The sequence below is a fragment of the Ichthyophthirius multifiliis genome, assembly GCF_000220395.1.
Source record: "Ichthyophthirius multifiliis unplaced genomic scaffold scaff_1120509251136, whole genome shotgun sequence".
Lineage (NCBI taxonomy): Eukaryota > Ciliophora > Oligohymenophorea > Hymenostomatida > Ichthyophthirius > Ichthyophthirius multifiliis.
In genome coordinates, this window is record NW_004086170.1 from 1427 (window position 1) to 20639 (window position 19213).

The following is a 19213-nucleotide window of genomic DNA, read 5'->3' on the forward strand; positions in this document are numbered from 1 at the left end:
AATTGATAAATTAAATTTGTCGCAATTAATGCCTTAATTATTCAAAAAATCATTGTTTTATATCAAATATTAAAATATTTTAAAACGCATATATAATTATGTTTTTGTCATATAATAAATATAAAAATTAAATTAAATATTATAATTACTAAATTAAATACTAAAAATTTATGAATATTTAAATATATAAATAAATGGAAAATAAAGAAAATTTTGATATTAAATTTAATAATATCATTGAGAAATTTAAATATTAGTTGAATTTCAATAAAAATAAATATATTTATATTTTTAATAAATTAACTAAAATTTAAATTATTTTAATAAATAATAAAAATAATTATCTATGATATTATTTTAAAAAATAAATTTGTATTAATGAAATACCTTATATATGCCTATATTATAATAAATTATTATCAAATTATATTATTAAGAAAGATTTTAAAAAATGAAAATTTTTTTTTATAAAATATATAAACTTCATTATATTTACACAACTTTAAATTTCTAAGTTTTATATTGTTTTAAAATATATACTTTATTATAAAAATATATTCTTTACTAGAATTCATATTTGATTTATTTTTAAAAAAAAATCAAAATGAAAAAAATATATTGTGAAGATTTTATAATTAATTGTTTCCACCGCTATTTCAAAATGAGCGAGAATATATATTTTAATTATAAATATTGATGCAAAATTTAGTGTTTTGAAGAATTTTAATTTTTCGAATAATCATTTGTTAATTATTATCTTCTAAACTAATATTGAATATGTATAATATAAAAAGAAAACTAATTTAATAATTTGTGTATATTAATTTCCCTTTTCCCCTTTAAAAATAATAACAGAAGAAAAAATTGATTTTGAAAAGTCTTAATTAACAAACAATTTAAACTTTTAAAATTATTGCTAAATAATATATTTCCAAACTGTTTAAAAAAAAAATACTAAAAATAAATTAATATAGCTTTGGTTATTTACTATTATTTTTATTTACCATTTAAAATCTTTTTATTTTTCCTTCTTATCCCCTTTTCTTTTATATGATTGTTTAAATATTATTTTTCTATGTATTTTTATTAATCATCAATTTTAAGGTTAACCTGGAAGAGAAAATAAAAGGGACTCTTATATTTATTTTTAAAAACTTTCTTTTCGAAAAATTAAAAAAATAATTTATAGATTACTTAAAATAAAGATAAAAAAATCCTAACTAAAAAAAACCATTTTAGAATATTATATTTATTTATTTAATTTTTAATAAAAATCTATTTAAAAAATGAATACATTATATTTAAAGTAAAAATAATAAATTTTTATTTATTAAAAATAAAATAAATATTTCAAGTACTTTAAATATTTGTTATAATATATATAATAAAATACATATAATATTTTTTTTTCTATTATAATATTTTTTTTATTATATATAATTAGAACTATTTTTTAAAAAAAAGTTTCTGTTTAGCTTTAAAAGGATTAATAATTATAAATTATGTTTTTATCTAAAAAATAATTTTATTAATTTAATGTAAAAAAATGCAACTACATTTAAATTTAAAGTATATTTTTTTTTATAATTAAATAAAATAACTTAAAATGTTAAAAAATATCATTTAAATTATAAAAATAATTTAATCGCTATAAATAAAAAAAAACTATAGAAAATTAAATAACTTAATTTTTTAATAAACATTTTGTAAAAATATAATTATATATTTAAGAAATTTAAGCGCGAGATTTATATTCTAAATAATTTTTTACTTATAAAAAAAATCATAAAAAAGCTAATTATATATAAATAAAAAATTCCGAATTTTTAATATTTTTTAAATCGAAAATTTTAAGCAAACTTTTCGTTTTAAAAAGGATGAATTGTATTTTTTTATTTTTAATTTTGTAATTTATTTTCAAAGTTAATTAAATAATATTTAAGTATATTAATATTTCTATAAAAATTAATAAAAATAAATATTTTGCTTAAAAAATTGGAATAATTTTAAAACTGGAATCAAATTAATTAATTAAAAAAAATTAATCATATTATATATATATAATAAAAAATAAAAAATATTTCATTAATTAATTTATTATTATTTAATAAACAAAATATATATTTTCAAAAAAAATAAAAAATAAAGAAAATTAAAAAACATATTAGTAAATGTATTAGTATTCTTAGACTACAATATAATTATAACAATCTATTTATTCTCTATCTTCAATATAAGTAATATAAAAATTAGATTTATTTGTTTATAAATATATAATTTATTTATAATTATTTTTATAGAACTTGTAAGCAAATTATTCAACGAAAGCTTCTACTCCAAACCATTCTGAATCGGAAGATAATGCAAAAAGCTCAATGATTCCACCAAAGTTAGAAAAATTCATATAAAAGTAGGAAAGATTTGAAATAGAGTAATTAAATAATAACGAAAATATAAAACTTTACATAAAATAATATTTTTTTTTATTTTTATTTTTTTAAAAAAAACAATAAAAAAATTAATTTTTTATAAAATAAGTGTTAAACCTAAAAAGATTGTTTTTCAAACATAAGAAGAAAAAATAAGATATATAGAAGAATACACAAAAAAAATAAAAACTGAAATGTGCAAAAATTGGATTACAACAAACTGGTGTAAATTTGGAGACAAAGTACAAAAATATTATAATAATTAATATATATAAATATATATAAAACAAAGTTAAAATAAATATTTTTTATTTTATTTTATTTTAGTTATTTTTTTATTTATTTTTTCATATATTATTATTATTAAAAACTTTTTTTATTTCATTAAATTTTATTTTTAGTGCTCTTTTGCTCATGGAAAAGAAGAGTTACAAGATAAAAATCATTTGCATTAAAATTACAAAACAAAGCCTTGTAAAAAGTATTTTTTTAACGGTTTTTGTTCATATGGTAATAGATGTTAATACATTCATTCTGTTTCAGAACTTATTTAATAAAAAAATTATGCATTCTTAAAAGAAGTATATCCTAACAAACCTGTATTTTTGATTGAATTAAGAACTTAAAAATTAACGAATTTATTATAAATGCCTAAAAGGTAAATCAAAATAATATTTTTTTATTCTATTTTATTGTTATTAATAGATTATAATTTTTTTGTTCGTTAACATCAAAGTCTAATGATTTAAATGATAAATAAAGATAACAATGATTGATAATTAATAATAATCATCAATTTTATTTTTTTTACTAAAATTATCTTATCTTAATTATAATAACTATTTATACTTTCTTTTTTTATAAACCAATTATACATAATATTAAATATAATTGAGGTATTTTATATTATTTAATTTTATTTATAGTTTATTTAAAAAATTTATTTGTTACTATATATATATTTCTGTATTTAATAAATCTTACTTTTATTTAAATTTTATTTATATTGTTTCTTAAATAAATATAATTTTATTTTATGCTTTTATTAATATTTTTTTTTTATACCTATAATAATATAAAATGAATTTTTTATATTTATTTTCTAATAAATAATATTATATGAAATAAATAATTTTAAATATAATATATATAATTTTATTCTATAATAAATAAGAATTTGTAATAAAATATATTTTTTAAAAATAAAAAGTTAATTAATATTAAAATGATTTAAAAAAATTCAAATTCAAAACAAAATTTATAAAATGTGTATTAAATTTATAAAAGATCATAATCTACTGAATAAAAAGAAAAAGAAATTAATTAAATATATAGAAATTTTACTTCTAACTCTAGTTAACATTTTAAAATTTAAAATAAATAATGTTTATAATAATTACCATTATCAGCTTAGTAGACTAGATAATATACTTTTAAAAGCAACAAAGAAAGTATAAAAAAGTTATGTGTGTATTAAAAATATTATTTAAAAAAAAAAAATTAACTTTTTAAAAAAGCTAAAAATGAAAATGTTTATGAAAAAAAAGGAAATATACAAATATTAGAAGATATAAAAAAAAATCTTAATATTGCACCTAATATTTAAAATTAATTTAGTTTAACGATAAAAAATAAATATATTAATTAAAGCTAATAAACATTAAAGAATTTTTATTTATTGAAATAAAATAAAGAAGAACAATAATAAAGTAAAAACTTAAAAAAATAATTAAATGACAAAAACCTATATAACGGTATTTATTTTTTTAAATATATTACATTTTATCATGATTTTTTCTCTCCTTTATTCTTTTTTTTTAAAAAAAAAACTCTATTAAAAAAAAGGATATATAATTCATTTTTTTTTTTGATAATTTACGATTTTTAAAAAAAAATATATAAAAACAAAAAATGTTAAAAAGTTATAATTCATTTATTTTTTATATATAATTATTTAAATAAAGATTTAATTTTTCAAAAAAAAAATATCTCAAATATTAAATTACCAAAGATTTAAACAGAAAACAAAGGAATGTAAAAAAATAAATTAAAACAAAAAAAACTAAAAAAAACTAAATAGTAATCTTTAAAACTCAAATAAAATATTAAAACCCTTAAAAAGTCTTGATAACCTTTAAAAAAATTAAAACAACTTTGAATAAGTAATATAAAAACATCAAAATAATTAATAAAAATCTGAAGCAATAATTGAATTTCAATAAGTAGTTTAAAAACATGACTAAAATCCAAAACAAGAAAAAATTCATCAGACCAACATTCAAAACCTTCAAGAAAAACAATTAAAAAAGCTTGAAATGAATAAAAGGCTTGAAGAATAAACTAAGAAAAGTGATAATCATATAATATATTCATATTATACATAAGCTGGAACAAACTTATAAGGTCCAAAAAGAAACTAAGACAATTTTATAATATAAGAAAACTTAAACAAACTTCCAAATCGATATTTATTTGGTGTTTGTGATGGACATGGCGTTTATGGACATGATATTTCTGCATTTTTAAGAAACTAGTATCCAAAAATACTTGAAAACTTACTCGAGAAAGATTTATAATGTACAGATGAGGAATACATAGGAAGCTGTTTAAGACTTTCTTTTTTATAGTTATCTTAAAAACTTCTTGAAAGTAAAATAGATTGTAGTTTTAGTGGATCTACGTTTATTATTATACTTTTAATAGGTAATAAATTATGGTGCGCAAACACAGGAGATTCTAGAGCTATTTTAGCTCAAGAAAAAGAAGGTATTTGGGATGCTGAACCACTTTCCTTTGATCATAAAGCAGACGATCCTGTTGAAAAAAAAAGAATTGAAAAAAAAGGAGGAAGAGTTGATTCTTATAGAAACCTTAATGGAGACCCTTTAGGACCGGCTAGAGTTTGGATGATGTATGAGGATATTCCTGGATTGGCTATGTCAAGAAGCTTTGGAGATTTAATTGCAGGATAGTGTGGAGTTATTTGTGAACCAGGTTTTTATTTTATTTTTTTAACAAAAAACCTTTTTTTTTGTTAGATATTAAGTTTTTTAATATTTCAGAAAAAGAAAAATTTATAGTTATTGCTTCTGATGGAATTTGGGAATTTCTAAATAATAGACAAGTAACATTTTTTTTGTTTTAAAAAAATATATTATTATTTTTTATAACAGGTAATGATATAAATTATTCCTTATTATTTAAGAAAAAATCCATAAATGGGATGTTAGAAAATTGTAAAAGAAGCTTATATTTAATGGAAATAAGTATTAAAATATTAATATATTATTTAAATTTATATAAAATAGAATTATGAGGTTATTGACGATATAACAGCAGTTTGTATTTATTTATAATAAAATATGAAAAAAGATTAGGATAATTCAAAAAGTTAAGAAAAAAATTAAACTTATGGACTCAGTAAAGAAGAATAACAAATACAGGAAAAGATAAACATATTAAATGAGAAAACATAAAAAAAAAATGAAAAATAATAATAAAAAGGCATAAATAATAATTTAAATCATGTAAAATATATATATTTAGACAATGAGAAGATATACAGGAATAAAGAAAGTACAAGTTTATAAAAAAAACCAAGAAAAACCAGACAATTATTTTCTGAAAAATATTAAATAAATTAAAATAGAAATCATATTATTTAAAAGGAAGCAGAAATAAAAAATGAATAATAAATAATTTAAAGTAAGCAAAGTTGTAACATTTCAAAAGATTTTGATTTGGATAAATAATAAGAAGAAAAAAACGAAAAACTTAACAAACAAATTTCCTAAAAAAATAATTATTTATAAGATGATGATGATGATGATAATTTTTTTAGAAATTTGTGAAAAAAGCCAAACCATCATTATATATATTTTTTTATTTTTATATTTTTTCTGTAATATTTTTTTTAAAAAAAATTCCGTTGCGGAAAAAGGGGCAGTTTATCCATTTTTTTTTCCTTATTTTTATTAAGTTTTTTAAAAAAAAGTTAAAGAAAATATAAAAAAACATTAAAACAAGGAATATATATAAATTAATTTGTTGTTCTTATAAATAAAACAAAAAACCATATAATTATTATTTAAATTTATTTATTAAATTATTTATATATATAAAATAAGCGAAAAAAAATATAAAAAAACTAAATCAATTTTAAACTTAAGAATCAAATAAGTGATTATCAAACAAAGAATTATTAAAATTACTTTTATTAATTTCATTTTCTAATTAAAAATCACCACATTTATAATCATTTAAATGTTTTTTTACTTTATTTTATAATCCTTTGTATTATTTTTCAATAGAAGCTAATTTTTACTTTATTAATTCTAAATCAGTAACAGTTTCCATCATTTTAGCTTTGTCAAAAGTATTTAAAGTTTTAATATCAAAATTAAGCCCTTTAATTATTTTTCCTTAAGACTTCGAATTATCATCTAGTTTATTCATTTTTTTTAATACAGGAAGTGTGTTTGCTGGCTAAAATTTACAAGAAGTATTATTAAAAGGTTATTATTTATCTAAAGAAGATTCGAAAAATGGATTTAAAACTTTATTTTAAGTATTGTTTTCTTCAAACATATTAAATTCTTTTTATTTTTTTAATAACTAACTTTTTATTCTTTTTATTTCATTTTTAAAGTTGTTATTTTCTTTTTTATTATTATCTAACTATATAAGTAAATTTTGAATTTCCGCTTATTATTTTTAATTATTTTTTCTCATTTCATTAATTTCATTAATTAATTCAGTGTTTTCTTTTGTTTTTTTATAAATTTCTTTATCTCTTCTTAAAGTTAATTTAATAGATGCTTTATCTAATTAATAAATAGACTTTTCTAAATATTATACTTATTTTTGCATTTCTATTTACCCTTATTCATCATTTATTGACTATTTTAGCTCTTTATCTTTTTATGTATCTAATACATATATTTAATAAAAACGTTTCATCTCATCTGCCCACTCTTTTCTATCTTTCTTTTCCACACAATTATATATATCCATAATAATTTATCTTATATATTAATCCTTGCTTTTTGTTTATTCTATTTAACTTTTTAAATTTTTTTTGAGGTTTTCAACTGTTATTTGCATTTTTTTCAATTCTTCATTTGACTTTTAAGCCACTTATAACATTTCTTCAAACTCCCCTTCTAATTTAAATAATTCTTCTTTTAGTTTCTCAATTTAAGACTATTTTTTTAATTAATAATATTAAATATATATTATTTTTATTAATATATAAAAATATATACTTCTTTTGGTTCTAAACTTTTTCTCATTTCAGTTGTTCTAAAAGAGAGAACATGCTTAGATTTTTATAAATCAGAGATTTTGTATTTATAATCTTATATTTTTTTTTCTTTTTTTTTATGTATTTCTTCCAAAGATTTGAATTCGCTTCTTAGCAATTCGTTTTAACTAATTTGTTCTTTTAATTTAGATTTTAAAGAATTTATTTAATTATCCTTATCTTCTTAAGTTTTTTTCAAATTAATATTTTATTCTTGTATTTCTTCTAATTATGTATTAATTTTTTTAGATTTATTCTTTAATTCTTAAAATTTCCCTTTTAAATCATTACATTCTTTTTGATTATTTTCCAATATTTATCTAACTTCGATTTCATGTTCTTCTTCTTACTAAGAAAGCTTTTCTTCGTAAAGTTTTTTGACATCATCTGCTGTTAATTTCATGTTTTCGTAAACTTTTTAAGCTTTATGAAAGTTTTAATTAAATTCTGTTTTTAACATATTAATATTATTATCATGCTTTTTTTATAATTCCTTAATTGTTCGCTCAAATTTTAAAGCTTCTTCTTTCATTTCCATTTCTTATTACATATATTTCTCATTTTCAAACCCTAATTTTTTCTCATAAAGACCTTCCAATTCTTCCACACCTTTCAAATGTTTTTCTTCTAAAGTTTATATTACTATTTTATAATCTTGTTCTACTACTTATTTATTATAGTTTAACTCATCATATATCTTTTTTTACTTCACTAACTCATTCTCATATTGTTCTTTAATTTTTTACATCTTAAATTCCATTATTGAACGTTCTTCTTGTAAATTCTCGTTCATCCTTTGCTTAAAATCTTTATATTCCGCTTGAATTTTTTCTTATTCTTACACATACCCTTCTATTTCATTTTTATATACCATTATTACATCTGCTAAATGCTCATCAACTACAAGTGCTCGTGGATTCTATTTATTTATTATTACTTTTATATATTATTTTTTACATCTGTAACTGTTGTTTCTTCCTCTGCTTTAAAATCTCCATTACGATTACTTAATAAATGACCATCTTTAGTAATTTCAGAAACCTTTTTTATTTTATTTCATATTTTATTTATATATTATTTATTACTTAAAATATAAATATAGCTCCATCTTCTCCTCCTGAAAATATATAACGACCATCTGGAGATGTTTTTATTTATGTTACTTATCCACAATGAGCTTAGATTGTTTCATAAGGGATACTACTAAAATGATGCCCGAAAACCTTTATTTATTATTATTATTATTATATTTTTTTTTTTACTTTTATTGCTCCTTAGTTCGTTCCTGCTATTATACCATAATAATTATAAAAGCTTTATAAAAAACAAAATTATGTGATTTTATAATTTTTTAATTCAAAATCCATATCTTATATCTATTATCCATATAAGATAGTATTATTTCCATATTATTGGCTTAATTTTTCTTTTTATTCAAGTTCATTTTAATCCATATAACCATATACAATTCCTTTATCTAATTAGTTTTATTAATTATTATTTTAAAATTAAATTTTAAATTATTTACTTTCATCCCCTCCTGCCGCATAAATTAAATTTGTTTAATTATTATATAGAAGACTTGTATATTTATATTTTTCCTTAAAAAAATAAAATTTAATTAATAAATAAAAAATTAGTAAAACCTACCTTCATATTAGGTTTATCTAATTTCTTTTCACTCCTATTAAGGAAAGTATTATTCATATTAGAAGTTAAGCATGAAAAAAAAGGAACCCTAAAATTATTTTAAATATTTAGAAATAAAAATAAAAAAATACCATCTATAAACAGTTCCATCAATAGAAATACTCAAAATAAATTCATCAAAAGGCCCCCAAATAATTTCAGTTACTTAACTAGGTGGCCCATTAAGAGTTACTATAATCTAAATAGAATAAGAATTGTATATATTAATACAATATTAATTTGATTAATTTTTCGACATTAAATAAGCCACAGCCAAATACTATCCTCCACTCGAGAATCTAAGCAAAGTTGCATTTTTAACTGGATATTCTTTAAAAAGTTTCAATTCATCCTTCAAAACATGATAAACTCTAAACTTATCAATAAACCCAGCTGCCAAATAGTATCCAGATGGGTGAAAAGCTACACTTAAAAGTGGAGATTTTTCATTATTATCAGTAATAAATTTTCCTTTTTTAAAAATAAAATAAAATATACATATATAATATAATATTTATATACAAATATTATTTACTTGCTAATTCGCATCTAAAATTAACATAATTCCAGATTCTTATAGTAGAATCTTTTTACGAGCAAGTAACAATTAGAGGTCTTTATAAGCAAACATCCATACAGCTAATTGGTCCTAAATGGAACCCTCCAAAAACATAATCAAACTTCAATTTTTTTTCCATATAATTAATATTTTACTTCAAACTTTCAATTGATTCTGGTACTTAAGGCAATAATTTTGTCAAATCAAAAGTTGCAATATCGTTACTTTTGAATGAAACAGCCATTAAATCTTCAGCTTAGGTAATTTAGATAGATAAAACGCATTATCCTCTATCTGAACTCCAACTCCTAATATAAATAATATTAAAATCATCTTCATTATTTTCATCACTTAAATTCTCATTTTTCAACCAAAGCGCAAATACACCATTATCGCTTCCAATAATAAGTCCTTTAGTGAAAGCAACCATACAATTAATTCCCAAACCTTCAATTTAAAATCCACTTTCGATATATTATTTTACTTCGTTTTCTTATATTATATAAATTTCTCCTTTATCATTACTTAAAGCTATTTTTTTTTCATCAAACCATATATGGTCTGTAAATGTTTAATTTTATGGAAGTCTTTTTATGTTCTCACTTACGTATGCAAATGAACCTTCTTATACTCTTAATATTTTAAAGCAGTTTATCCCGGAAATCGCCACTTAATGATTATCTTTCGGAGAAATAGTCACTTTTGTTATTGGAATTTTTAATATAAGGCCAGCTATGTCCTTTTTGTTAGCCAATAAATCGATAAATACTAATTTATATTCAGGAGAATCAGTCAGACAGGCCAAAAATCGCGAATCATGTGAAAAACACATGGCTATAAATGCCTCTGTTTATGTATCTGGATATGAAAATTGTTTTTTTTCATTTTATAAATTTGCTTTTATTGTATTCGATTTGATATTGTAAACTGATACTTATGGGAATCTTTTAAACGATTCTTCATCTTATTTCAATCTTTCGCAAACAGCCACAAATTTTTTATTTGGGGAAATGGTTAAACAAATTATTTTTTCTAAATTTTCTGTTAAACGTAAAAATACCATATCATTTTTATCATGTGGTTTTATTCCAATATATTTGCCAACTGGAAATAATAAATTATAGCCATCTTCTTCCATTATTCCCTTTTATTTAATATTTTTTATTATTTTTTTTATATTTTATTTTTTACTAAGGCATTTTTATAACCATTATAAAATGATGAGCCAAACGAATGTAATAAATCTAATTTTACTCGTTAATCGTCAATTTTTTTTTTATGTTCTTATTGTTGTTGATAAGGCTTAATTTACTAATTTTTCATTTTTTGTAATTTTTATCACTTCTATTATTTTGATTTTATTTTTTAAATAATAAGAAAGTTTTATTTTATTTATTTACCTTTATTTTTTTAAAAAACTGAATTTGTATATAATATTAATAGTATTTATAGAATTTAAATATCATTGATTAATAATATTTTTTTTATATTAATATAATATTATAAAATTATGAAATTTATAAAATAAACTTCAAGTTGTTATATTATCTAACTATTAGCAATAAGAAAAAAAAAAATTATATGTATATTTATCACATAAAAATCAAATTTTGTTTTTGAATTAAAATTAATATTTGTATTATATATATATGTATATATTCACTTGTTTTTAAATTGAAGCTAATTAATTTTAGAATATAACATAAATTATACATTTTATTTATGTTTTCTTAATTTTTATAGTTATTATATAATCGAAATAATTTACATTTTTTAAATTTAATAAATATCAATTTTTTAGATTTTTTTTTATTTCTCGAAATTAACATAAAAAAAATTAAAGAAAGAATAGATAACGAAGACATTTTTTTGTTATTTGGAGTTTTTAATAAAAATTATATAAAAAATAAAAAAACCTCAGAACAAATAATAAAGTAATATCTATTTTAAATTAACACATTTATATATAAAAATTACTACTAAATTTTAAATTTATCCTAATTAAAAATAAATACAAAAGTAAAATAACAATTATAAAAAGAAATTAAAAATATATATAAATAAAGGATAAACCAAAAAAAATATGGATAATAATAACCCATAAACAACTGAAAAAGAAACTGTATATAATCATGTGCAATAAAATTAATAATAAAATACCATAAATTAGACTACCAATAATATATAAAACCAGCAATAAAATTAGCAAAGATAGTAAAATCAATAATAACCAAGATCATTTTCTTCATTATTCTATATCTTATTAATTTTTTTAGCATATAATATGATATCAGGCTTTTTCTATAATCCTCCTATAGGTGAAAAAGGTGTAATATCCAATTTATTTTAAAGCGATGATTACTTGGTAAAAAAATAAAAATATAATAAATAAATATAAAAAAAAGACTTTATAATTCACAATTGAAAAAGGAAAAAAAACATTATATGAAATTAGTGAAAAAAACCTATAATATAATTACTATTCATAATTCAATAAGACATTAACATTTTAGCCTGATGAGTTGTTTACAAAACCTTATCCAGTAGTTCATGTATCAATTCTAAACCGAAACAGAACAGGGTTAGTATTCGCATCATAAGACTTAATAGTCGAAAAAGAAAAGAAATTAAAAAAGTCAGTTCAAAATCTACTATCTAATAACACATAAGCAACAAATGAAAATGTTCACAAAAAAAATTAAACAAAAGAGCCTCATTATCGTTCTAAATTTTTCATTTAATTAATTCATGATACTAATAATTATAAATTAGGCCAAATACCTCCTTAATTAATAAGTAAAAAAAAAATTAAAAAAAAATTAAATTAAATAAAAAAATAGAATTTTTAGAAATCGATAAAAAAACGAAAAAATATAAACCAATCCTAGATTTATCCTAATTTTGGGTAAGAGAATAAGATTTATTATGTAAATAAGATTCAGAAGAAGGAACTGTATAAGAAAATATATAATAATATAATATAACATTCGAATATTTCAACTATTGGAACATTAAATATTTAATGATAAATTAACTTGAAGAATCTCTAAAACTTCAAGATCAATATGGATTATCAGATGATTCATCAATAGATTAAATAAAGGAAATGTTAATAGAAACAAATCCTTATTATCTTTCCTTAACTTTCACAGTTTCTTTATTACATTCAGTTTTTTAATTTTTGGCTATAAAAAACGATATTTCTTACTGGAATAATCTTTAGGAATTCCAAGGATTATCTTTAAGAAGTTTATATACAGGTCTGATTTTCGAAATTATAGTATTCTTGTATTTACATGATAGTGAAAATACAAGTTATGTTATTTTAATAAGCTCAGGTATTGAAATAATTGTTACTATTTGGAAAATTGTAAAACAGCTTAATGCAAAAGACGAGCAGATGGAAAATTTCCTTATTTTTAAGCTGATCATGAGAATTAATATGTAAAAACCATTTTTTTTATATAATAAAATTAAATATATTTAAAAGGCAAGAACTACTGAAGAATATGATAAAACAGCCTGCAAATATTTATATATTGCTTTTTTCCCTCTTTTTATAGGATATACTATATATTCTTTAATGTATGAAGAGCATAAAGGGTGGTATTCATTCTGTGTTACAACCTCAGTTGGATTTATTTATCTTTTTGGATTTATTAATATGACTCCTTAACTTTATATCAATTATAAACTTAAAAGTGTAGAACATCTTCCTTGGAGAACAATGATTTATAAATTCCTTAATACTATTGTTGATGATTTATTTGCTTTTGTTATTACTATGCCACTTCTAAAAAGACTTTCTTGCTTTAGAGATGGTTTAAAATTTTTTATTTTTAATAACAATTATATTTTATTTTAATAGATGTTATTTTTATAATTTATTTCTATTAAAGATATATCTATTAAGTTGACCATAAAAGAACAGTATAACATATTTATTTATTTATATCTATTAAAAATAATTAATTTCTATTAGGAGTATGGATTTAAGAAAGAAGATATTGTACCATCTTAGTAAAAACCAAAATAGGATTGAAAAGAAATAAAAAAAAATAAAAAATCGTAACAAATAAATGATATATATAAATTATATAAAGAGTTTTCAAATAAACAAAATTTATTAATATAAAAAAATTATATATAAATTTAAATATATATATATAAAATTATAATCAAATAAAATTAAAATAAATTTTTTTATATATATATATATATATATTTATATAAATATTTTTTTCTTATATATATATATAGAAAAAAATTAATTTTTTTTATCAAAACCAACCATTTTTCTTTTTTAATTTGGATAGAGTTTTTTATACATTTTATTTTTCATATTCACTAAATTATAACATATTTTTTATTATATTTAAATATTTAATATCTAATGTGGTTCTATATAATAAAATATTAAATAAAAAAAAATAGTTATTATATTTTTTTACAAAAGTTATATCAAAGCATCTTTTATATTTTATTTAAAATAAGAATCTCCTTAACTTTATAAATTTTTTATTTCATCTTTAAGTAATTAAATTTGAATATTAAATTTTTTTTCATTTTCTTCAAAATCTCTAACTTCAATTAAAAGTCTATTATTTTCTAACTCTAGTTAATCTCTTTAATAATTTAAGTCATTAATATCAAACTTAAGTTTTTTCATTTTATCTGATTATTATTAGCAAAACTAGAAATAAATATTTGTAATTATATTATAATTTTTTTAAATAAATAAGTTTCAAATTTAAAAAAAATCAATAAAGTAATAAAATTTTTAAATTTTTATATAAATTAATTACAATTTCTTCTATATCTTCTTCATTTTAGAAATATTCTTCTTTAGGAGTATTAGGACTAATGTCGAGTCTGGTATTATCCATATCTTTCTCATCATTAATTTCTTTAATTACTGACTTTTTCAACATTTTTTGAATGTGTAAAAGTTCTTATAATTTTTAATTTAAAAAAGTTATTTATTCATTTTTTTCTTATAACTTTATGTTTATTTTTTCCTTTTCTATTTAAGAAATATTGTTTGCCGATTTATAAAGTTTATATACAATAAATTTAAGGCTTTTTAAGATATCTTGATCTTCTTAAATTTCATCTTTTATGCCATTTTCTGAAATTTTATCAATCGATAAATAAAAAAAGCTTTCATCATTTTAAATTACTTATAAATAATTTTTTAATTAATCTATTTATAAAATAAATTAATTATTTTAATGTTCCAAATTCTCTTTGTTTTAATAAATTTCTGTTATTTGTAATTATAATTTAGATATTTATTATAAATATTCAGTATTTTAATTTTAATATTATTTAATTTATAATTTTAATTCTCTTATTTCTTTTTCTTCGTTTACTTATTATAAATCTATTTCTTACTTTATTTATTAAAATAATTTTATTTTTAATATATTTTGTTCATTCTCTTTATTTATATTTTCTAATTCATATTTTTAATTTTTTATATCTTCTTCGTATTTATTTAGTTTATCTATGAATATTTAAATTTCCTTATTTTAATTATCAATATGTGATTAATCGGTATATTATTAATTTTTGTTTTTATACATTTACAATTCATCTTAACACATTTCCATTTAATTTTTATAAATTTACAATTAGTCATTATATTTTTCTTATTCTTTTTGCGAATTTTCAATTTATTTTTAAAGCGATTATATCAAGTTTTCTTTTTCTTAATTTTAATTTTCTTATAATTTTAAATTTTTTTAATCTATTTGATTTTCGTCTTTAATTTTTAAGTTATTAATTTATTATTAAAGTTAAAAATAATTTAATTTCAAATTTTCAATATTTATTTTAATTAATTCATTCTCTTCAATAATAGATTATTTTTCCTTTTAATCATTTTAGATTTCAAATTTTAATTTTTTTTATTCTTATATAAGATTAAGATTATTTTTTTGTAAATTTTCTTTTTCGTTATATAACTCTTTATTTTAATCAATTAAATTTTCCTTTTCTTTTATTAAATTTTCTTTTTCGTTTATTAAATTTTCCTTTTCTTGATTTAAACTATCATTTTATTTTTTTAATTTATCTTCATCTTTTAGTAAGCTTAAGTTTATATTTTTTAGATTTTCTTATTCCTTGATTAATTATTCATGCTATTTTTATAAATTTTATTCATTATCTTTTATAATTTTAATTTCATCTTTTTATTTTTCAATATCTTTTGTAACTTTTTCATTTCCTTTTGTTAATTCTTCAATTTCTTTTAAATAGTCTTGTATTTGATTTTTCTAAATTTTAAATTAATTATTAAAATCTTCTTTTAATTTCTTAAAATTTTCACTTTCTATTATAAAATTATCATTTATTTTATTTAAATTCTCATTTTCTGTTTTCAAAAGCTCAATTTTTAACTATAAATTTTCATTTGCTTGTGTCAAAAGTAATATTTTTTCATTTAAATTAATAATTTTCTATTTTATATTATGAATTTTTTCATTTTATTATATATTACAATCAATTTCTTTTTGTTAATTATGATTATTTTCATTTGTTTTTTAAACATGATCTTCTTCTTAAAAATTTTATAAAATATCATTATTTTCATTTTTTAAAATATGATTTTCCTGAATTAAATTTTAATTTTTTTATTCTAGTTGTAAAACATAATCACCAATAATTTTTTATTTTTAAAAAACTTAATTTAATTTTTCATTTTCCTTTTTTAAAAGCTAAATATCTTTATCATTTTTCAATAAAATAATTCTTTTGTCATTTAATTATTTGTTTAATTCTTTAATTTAATTTAAAAAATTAATTTATTATTCATTTATTTGATTTAGTAATAAATCTTATTGGTTTTTCATATTTTTTATTTATTATTAATATTAAATATTTTATTAATTTAACATATGTATGTTTTCCATGTTCTTTTTTTGCTCATTTTCTATTTTTTCCTTTAATATTTTTATTTCTTATTTTTATATTTCATTTATTTCTTTTAATTGATTTATTATTTTTTCCGTTTCTTATTCAAATTATTTCTTTTATTTTATTAAATTTTATATTTCTATTTATTTTTCTTTCTATATTATTTCTATTTCGTTACTTTATGTTTTATTTATTTCAAATAATTCTTAGAATTACTTTAATTTTTCTTCTAATTTTTTATTCATATTTTGGTTTTCGCTTTCTATTTAGTAAGTATTTTCTGTTTTAAATTATTCTTTTTCTTGTAATTTTTATTAAAGAATTTTTATTTGATTAATATTCTCATCATTTATTTATTATAACTATAAATATTTCGTCTTATAATCATTATTTTCACTTTTTAATTAAAAATCCATTTAAGGAAATTACTATTCTTATTATTGGTTGTATTATAAAATATTATATTCATTTTTAGTTTCTTTTCCATTTTAAATATTTATTTTGTATTTTAAATTTTCAATATTTTTTACAATACTTTTTAATTTTTTTTATTTAATAGAAAAAAAATATAATTAATTTTTTTTTACTCTTTTTGTTTATTTTCTATAATAAATTTAATCATATTATATACTTTTTCTAACAAATTATTACTATTGTGTTTGAATTCAACCTTAAATAATAATTGACTTTCATTAGTAATACTTTCTATTTTATTATAAAAATCATCGATTTCTTATATTTTTTTTGAATTTTGATTATCTAACTTTTCCATTTGAGCTTCTAATTATTTATTTTTTTGATTTAAATGCTCTAATTAGTTTTTTAATTAAAAAATTTCTAATTTTCTACTATCACTTTCTTCTGAAAAAAAATAAATAAAAATAAAAATAAAACTAAAATAATAACAAACCATTATTAAAGGCAAGGTCATAATAATTAGAAAAATCAGTAGTATTAGTGATTAAAGGTGTTATATTTTTAAGAGTTTTTAATTTTTTGAGGTGTTCAACTTATTATTGTAATTGAAAAATAGTTTTGTTTTTACAATTTAAGTAAAATTCTATCTAATTAAGTTTATTTTTGAAGGATAATTCTGTTTTATTAATTTATTACTCATACAAATTTATAAAATCAATTTTTATTTATTTTAATTTACATATCTTTTTATTTAATTTCTACATCTTTTTTTTATAGAATTTGATATATTTCCTTTATGAGATTTTTACGATCTTGTAATTTATTTTAAAGAAATTTACATTTTTGAGATAGTTTCAGATTTTTTTATTATAAAATAAAATTTTAGCTCTTAAATTTATATTCTTCTTGTTAATAAAAAGAGTTAATATTTCTTTCTATGGGAGATTTATTGGAAGAAAATCTACTTTTTTCTTAAAAAGACTTATTGTTGCTTAATTTTTGAATATTTGATAATTTATATATTAAATCATCATTTTGTCTTTCTATATCTAATATTTTTTTATTTAAATATTCAAATACTACTGAATGATTTTTTCTTGGTTTTTATTCCGAATTTTAACTGTTTCTCAATTCTTCCTTTGAATGTTTTAAACTTGATTTTTTAAAATATTATACTGATGATTACATAGAATCTATATTTCGATTATTATACGATTAATTCAACTAATTATTATTTGAAAATGATGTACTAATTGGTTTATATTAATATGTTTTTTCTTCAAATGCTGATAAAAATCTTTTTCTTTATGGTTATTGAATTCTTGGTGTATTCTATCTTTTATTTTGTTATGTATTGTTTGGTGGCTTTTAAGACGTTGTAGAGGAACTTATTAGTTATTTTTTCATACTTTGCAATTCTTATTTTTTTAACTGAAATTAAAATTTTAATTTTATTATATGAATTAATAAAAATAAATATAAACTAAATAATTTATAATAATTTAAAAATTTTTTTTAGACAAAATTAAAAATTATTAAAAATATATATATACATATATATACATATATATATATATATATATATATATATTTATATATATATATATATTATATATATAATAAATATTTTCATATATTTTCATTGATATCTTTTTAGTTTTCAATAAAATCAATAATTTTCATATCTTAATAAATATAGAATTCGAATTCATTATTCGATGTTATTCTAATATCAAAGTATGGACCTAAACATCCAATTAATTTAATACTTATTTATAAATACAAATATTAAGCTTTTTAATATGTTAAATCATTAGATGGATTTACACTTTTTATGACTTATAAAATGTTTTAGTATAAATCCATTAATGTCTGTTTTTTTTTATAAATAGATTTTGA

The 19213-nt window shown here is 17.4% G+C and overlaps 5 protein-coding genes across 5 annotated transcripts, besides 17 other annotated features; 3 read left to right on the top strand and 2 right to left on the bottom strand. All coding sequences in view use genetic code 6, as the record gives it.

The window, feature by feature from the left end:
* Positions 1 to 2316: 2316 nt before the first annotated feature.
* Positions 2317 to 3038, top strand: IMG5_147030 (hypothetical protein; the record flags this gene model as incomplete). Its single annotated transcript, XM_004031048.1, has 2 exons — positions 2317 to 2671; positions 2831 to 3038. The coding sequence occupies exons 1-2, from the start codon at positions 2376 to 2378 to the stop codon at positions 3036 to 3038; spliced, it is 504 nt and encodes a 167-aa protein (XP_004031096.1). The 5' UTR covers positions 2317 to 2375.
* A 494-nt stretch (positions 3039 to 3532) lies between these two features.
* Positions 3533 to 3602: a microsatellite.
* Positions 3603 to 4465: 863 nt separating this feature from the next.
* Positions 4466 to 4506: a microsatellite.
* Positions 4507 to 4913: 407 nt separating this feature from the next.
* Positions 4914 to 5339, top strand: IMG5_147040 (hypothetical protein; the record flags this gene model as incomplete). The annotated part of the gene is made up of 1 exon (XM_004031049.1): positions 4914 to 5339. The coding sequence occupies one exon, from the start codon at positions 4914 to 4916 to the stop codon at positions 5337 to 5339; it is 426 nt and encodes a 141-aa protein (XP_004031097.1).
* Positions 5340 to 6581: 1242 nt separating this feature from the next.
* On the bottom strand, positions 6582 to 11302 carry IMG5_147050 (WD repeat protein; the record flags this gene model as incomplete). Its single annotated transcript, XM_004031050.1, has 6 exons — positions 6582 to 7631; positions 7694 to 8690; positions 8773 to 9258; positions 9513 to 9891; positions 9956 to 11123; positions 11171 to 11302. 6 exons carry the CDS (start codon positions 11300 to 11302, stop codon positions 6582 to 6584), a joined length of 4212 nt encoding a protein of 1403 aa, XP_004031098.1.
* Positions 7633 to 7692: a microsatellite.
* Positions 8779 to 8813: a microsatellite.
* A 750-nt stretch (positions 11303 to 12052) lies between the features above and the next one.
* IMG5_147060 (hypothetical protein) lies at positions 12053 to 14021 on the top strand (the record flags this gene model as incomplete). Its single annotated transcript, XM_004031051.1, has 6 exons — positions 12053 to 12344; positions 12385 to 12775; positions 12820 to 13423; positions 13475 to 13800; positions 13848 to 13909; positions 13962 to 14021. Exons 1-6 carry the CDS (start codon positions 12063 to 12065, stop codon positions 14019 to 14021), a joined length of 1725 nt encoding a protein of 574 aa, XP_004031099.1. The 5' UTR covers positions 12053 to 12062.
* Positions 12779 to 12803: a microsatellite.
* An 83-nt stretch (positions 14022 to 14104) lies between the features above and the next one.
* Positions 14105 to 14170: a microsatellite.
* A 395-nt stretch (positions 14171 to 14565) lies between these two features.
* Positions 14566 to 14910, bottom strand: IMG5_147070 (hypothetical protein; the record flags this gene model as incomplete). The annotated part of the gene is made up of 2 exons (XM_004031052.1): positions 14566 to 14604; positions 14785 to 14910. 2 exons carry the CDS (start codon positions 14908 to 14910, stop codon positions 14566 to 14568), a joined length of 165 nt encoding a protein of 54 aa, XP_004031100.1.
* A 1051-nt stretch (positions 14911 to 15961) lies between these two features.
* Positions 15962 to 16020: a microsatellite.
* Positions 15963 to 16030: a microsatellite.
* An 83-nt stretch (positions 16031 to 16113) lies between these two features.
* Positions 16114 to 16162: a microsatellite.
* Positions 16114 to 16175: a microsatellite.
* Positions 16176 to 16234: a microsatellite.
* A 180-nt stretch (positions 16235 to 16414) lies between these two features.
* Positions 16415 to 16470: a microsatellite.
* A 375-nt stretch (positions 16471 to 16845) lies between these two features.
* Positions 16846 to 16880: a microsatellite.
* A 28-nt stretch (positions 16881 to 16908) lies between these two features.
* Positions 16909 to 16990: a microsatellite.
* Positions 16937 to 16987: a microsatellite.
* Positions 16991 to 17025: 35 nt separating the features above from the next.
* Positions 17026 to 17070: a microsatellite.
* Positions 17071 to 18855: 1785 nt separating this feature from the next.
* Positions 18856 to 18933: a microsatellite.
* The last annotated feature ends 280 nt before the right edge of the window (positions 18934 to 19213 follow it).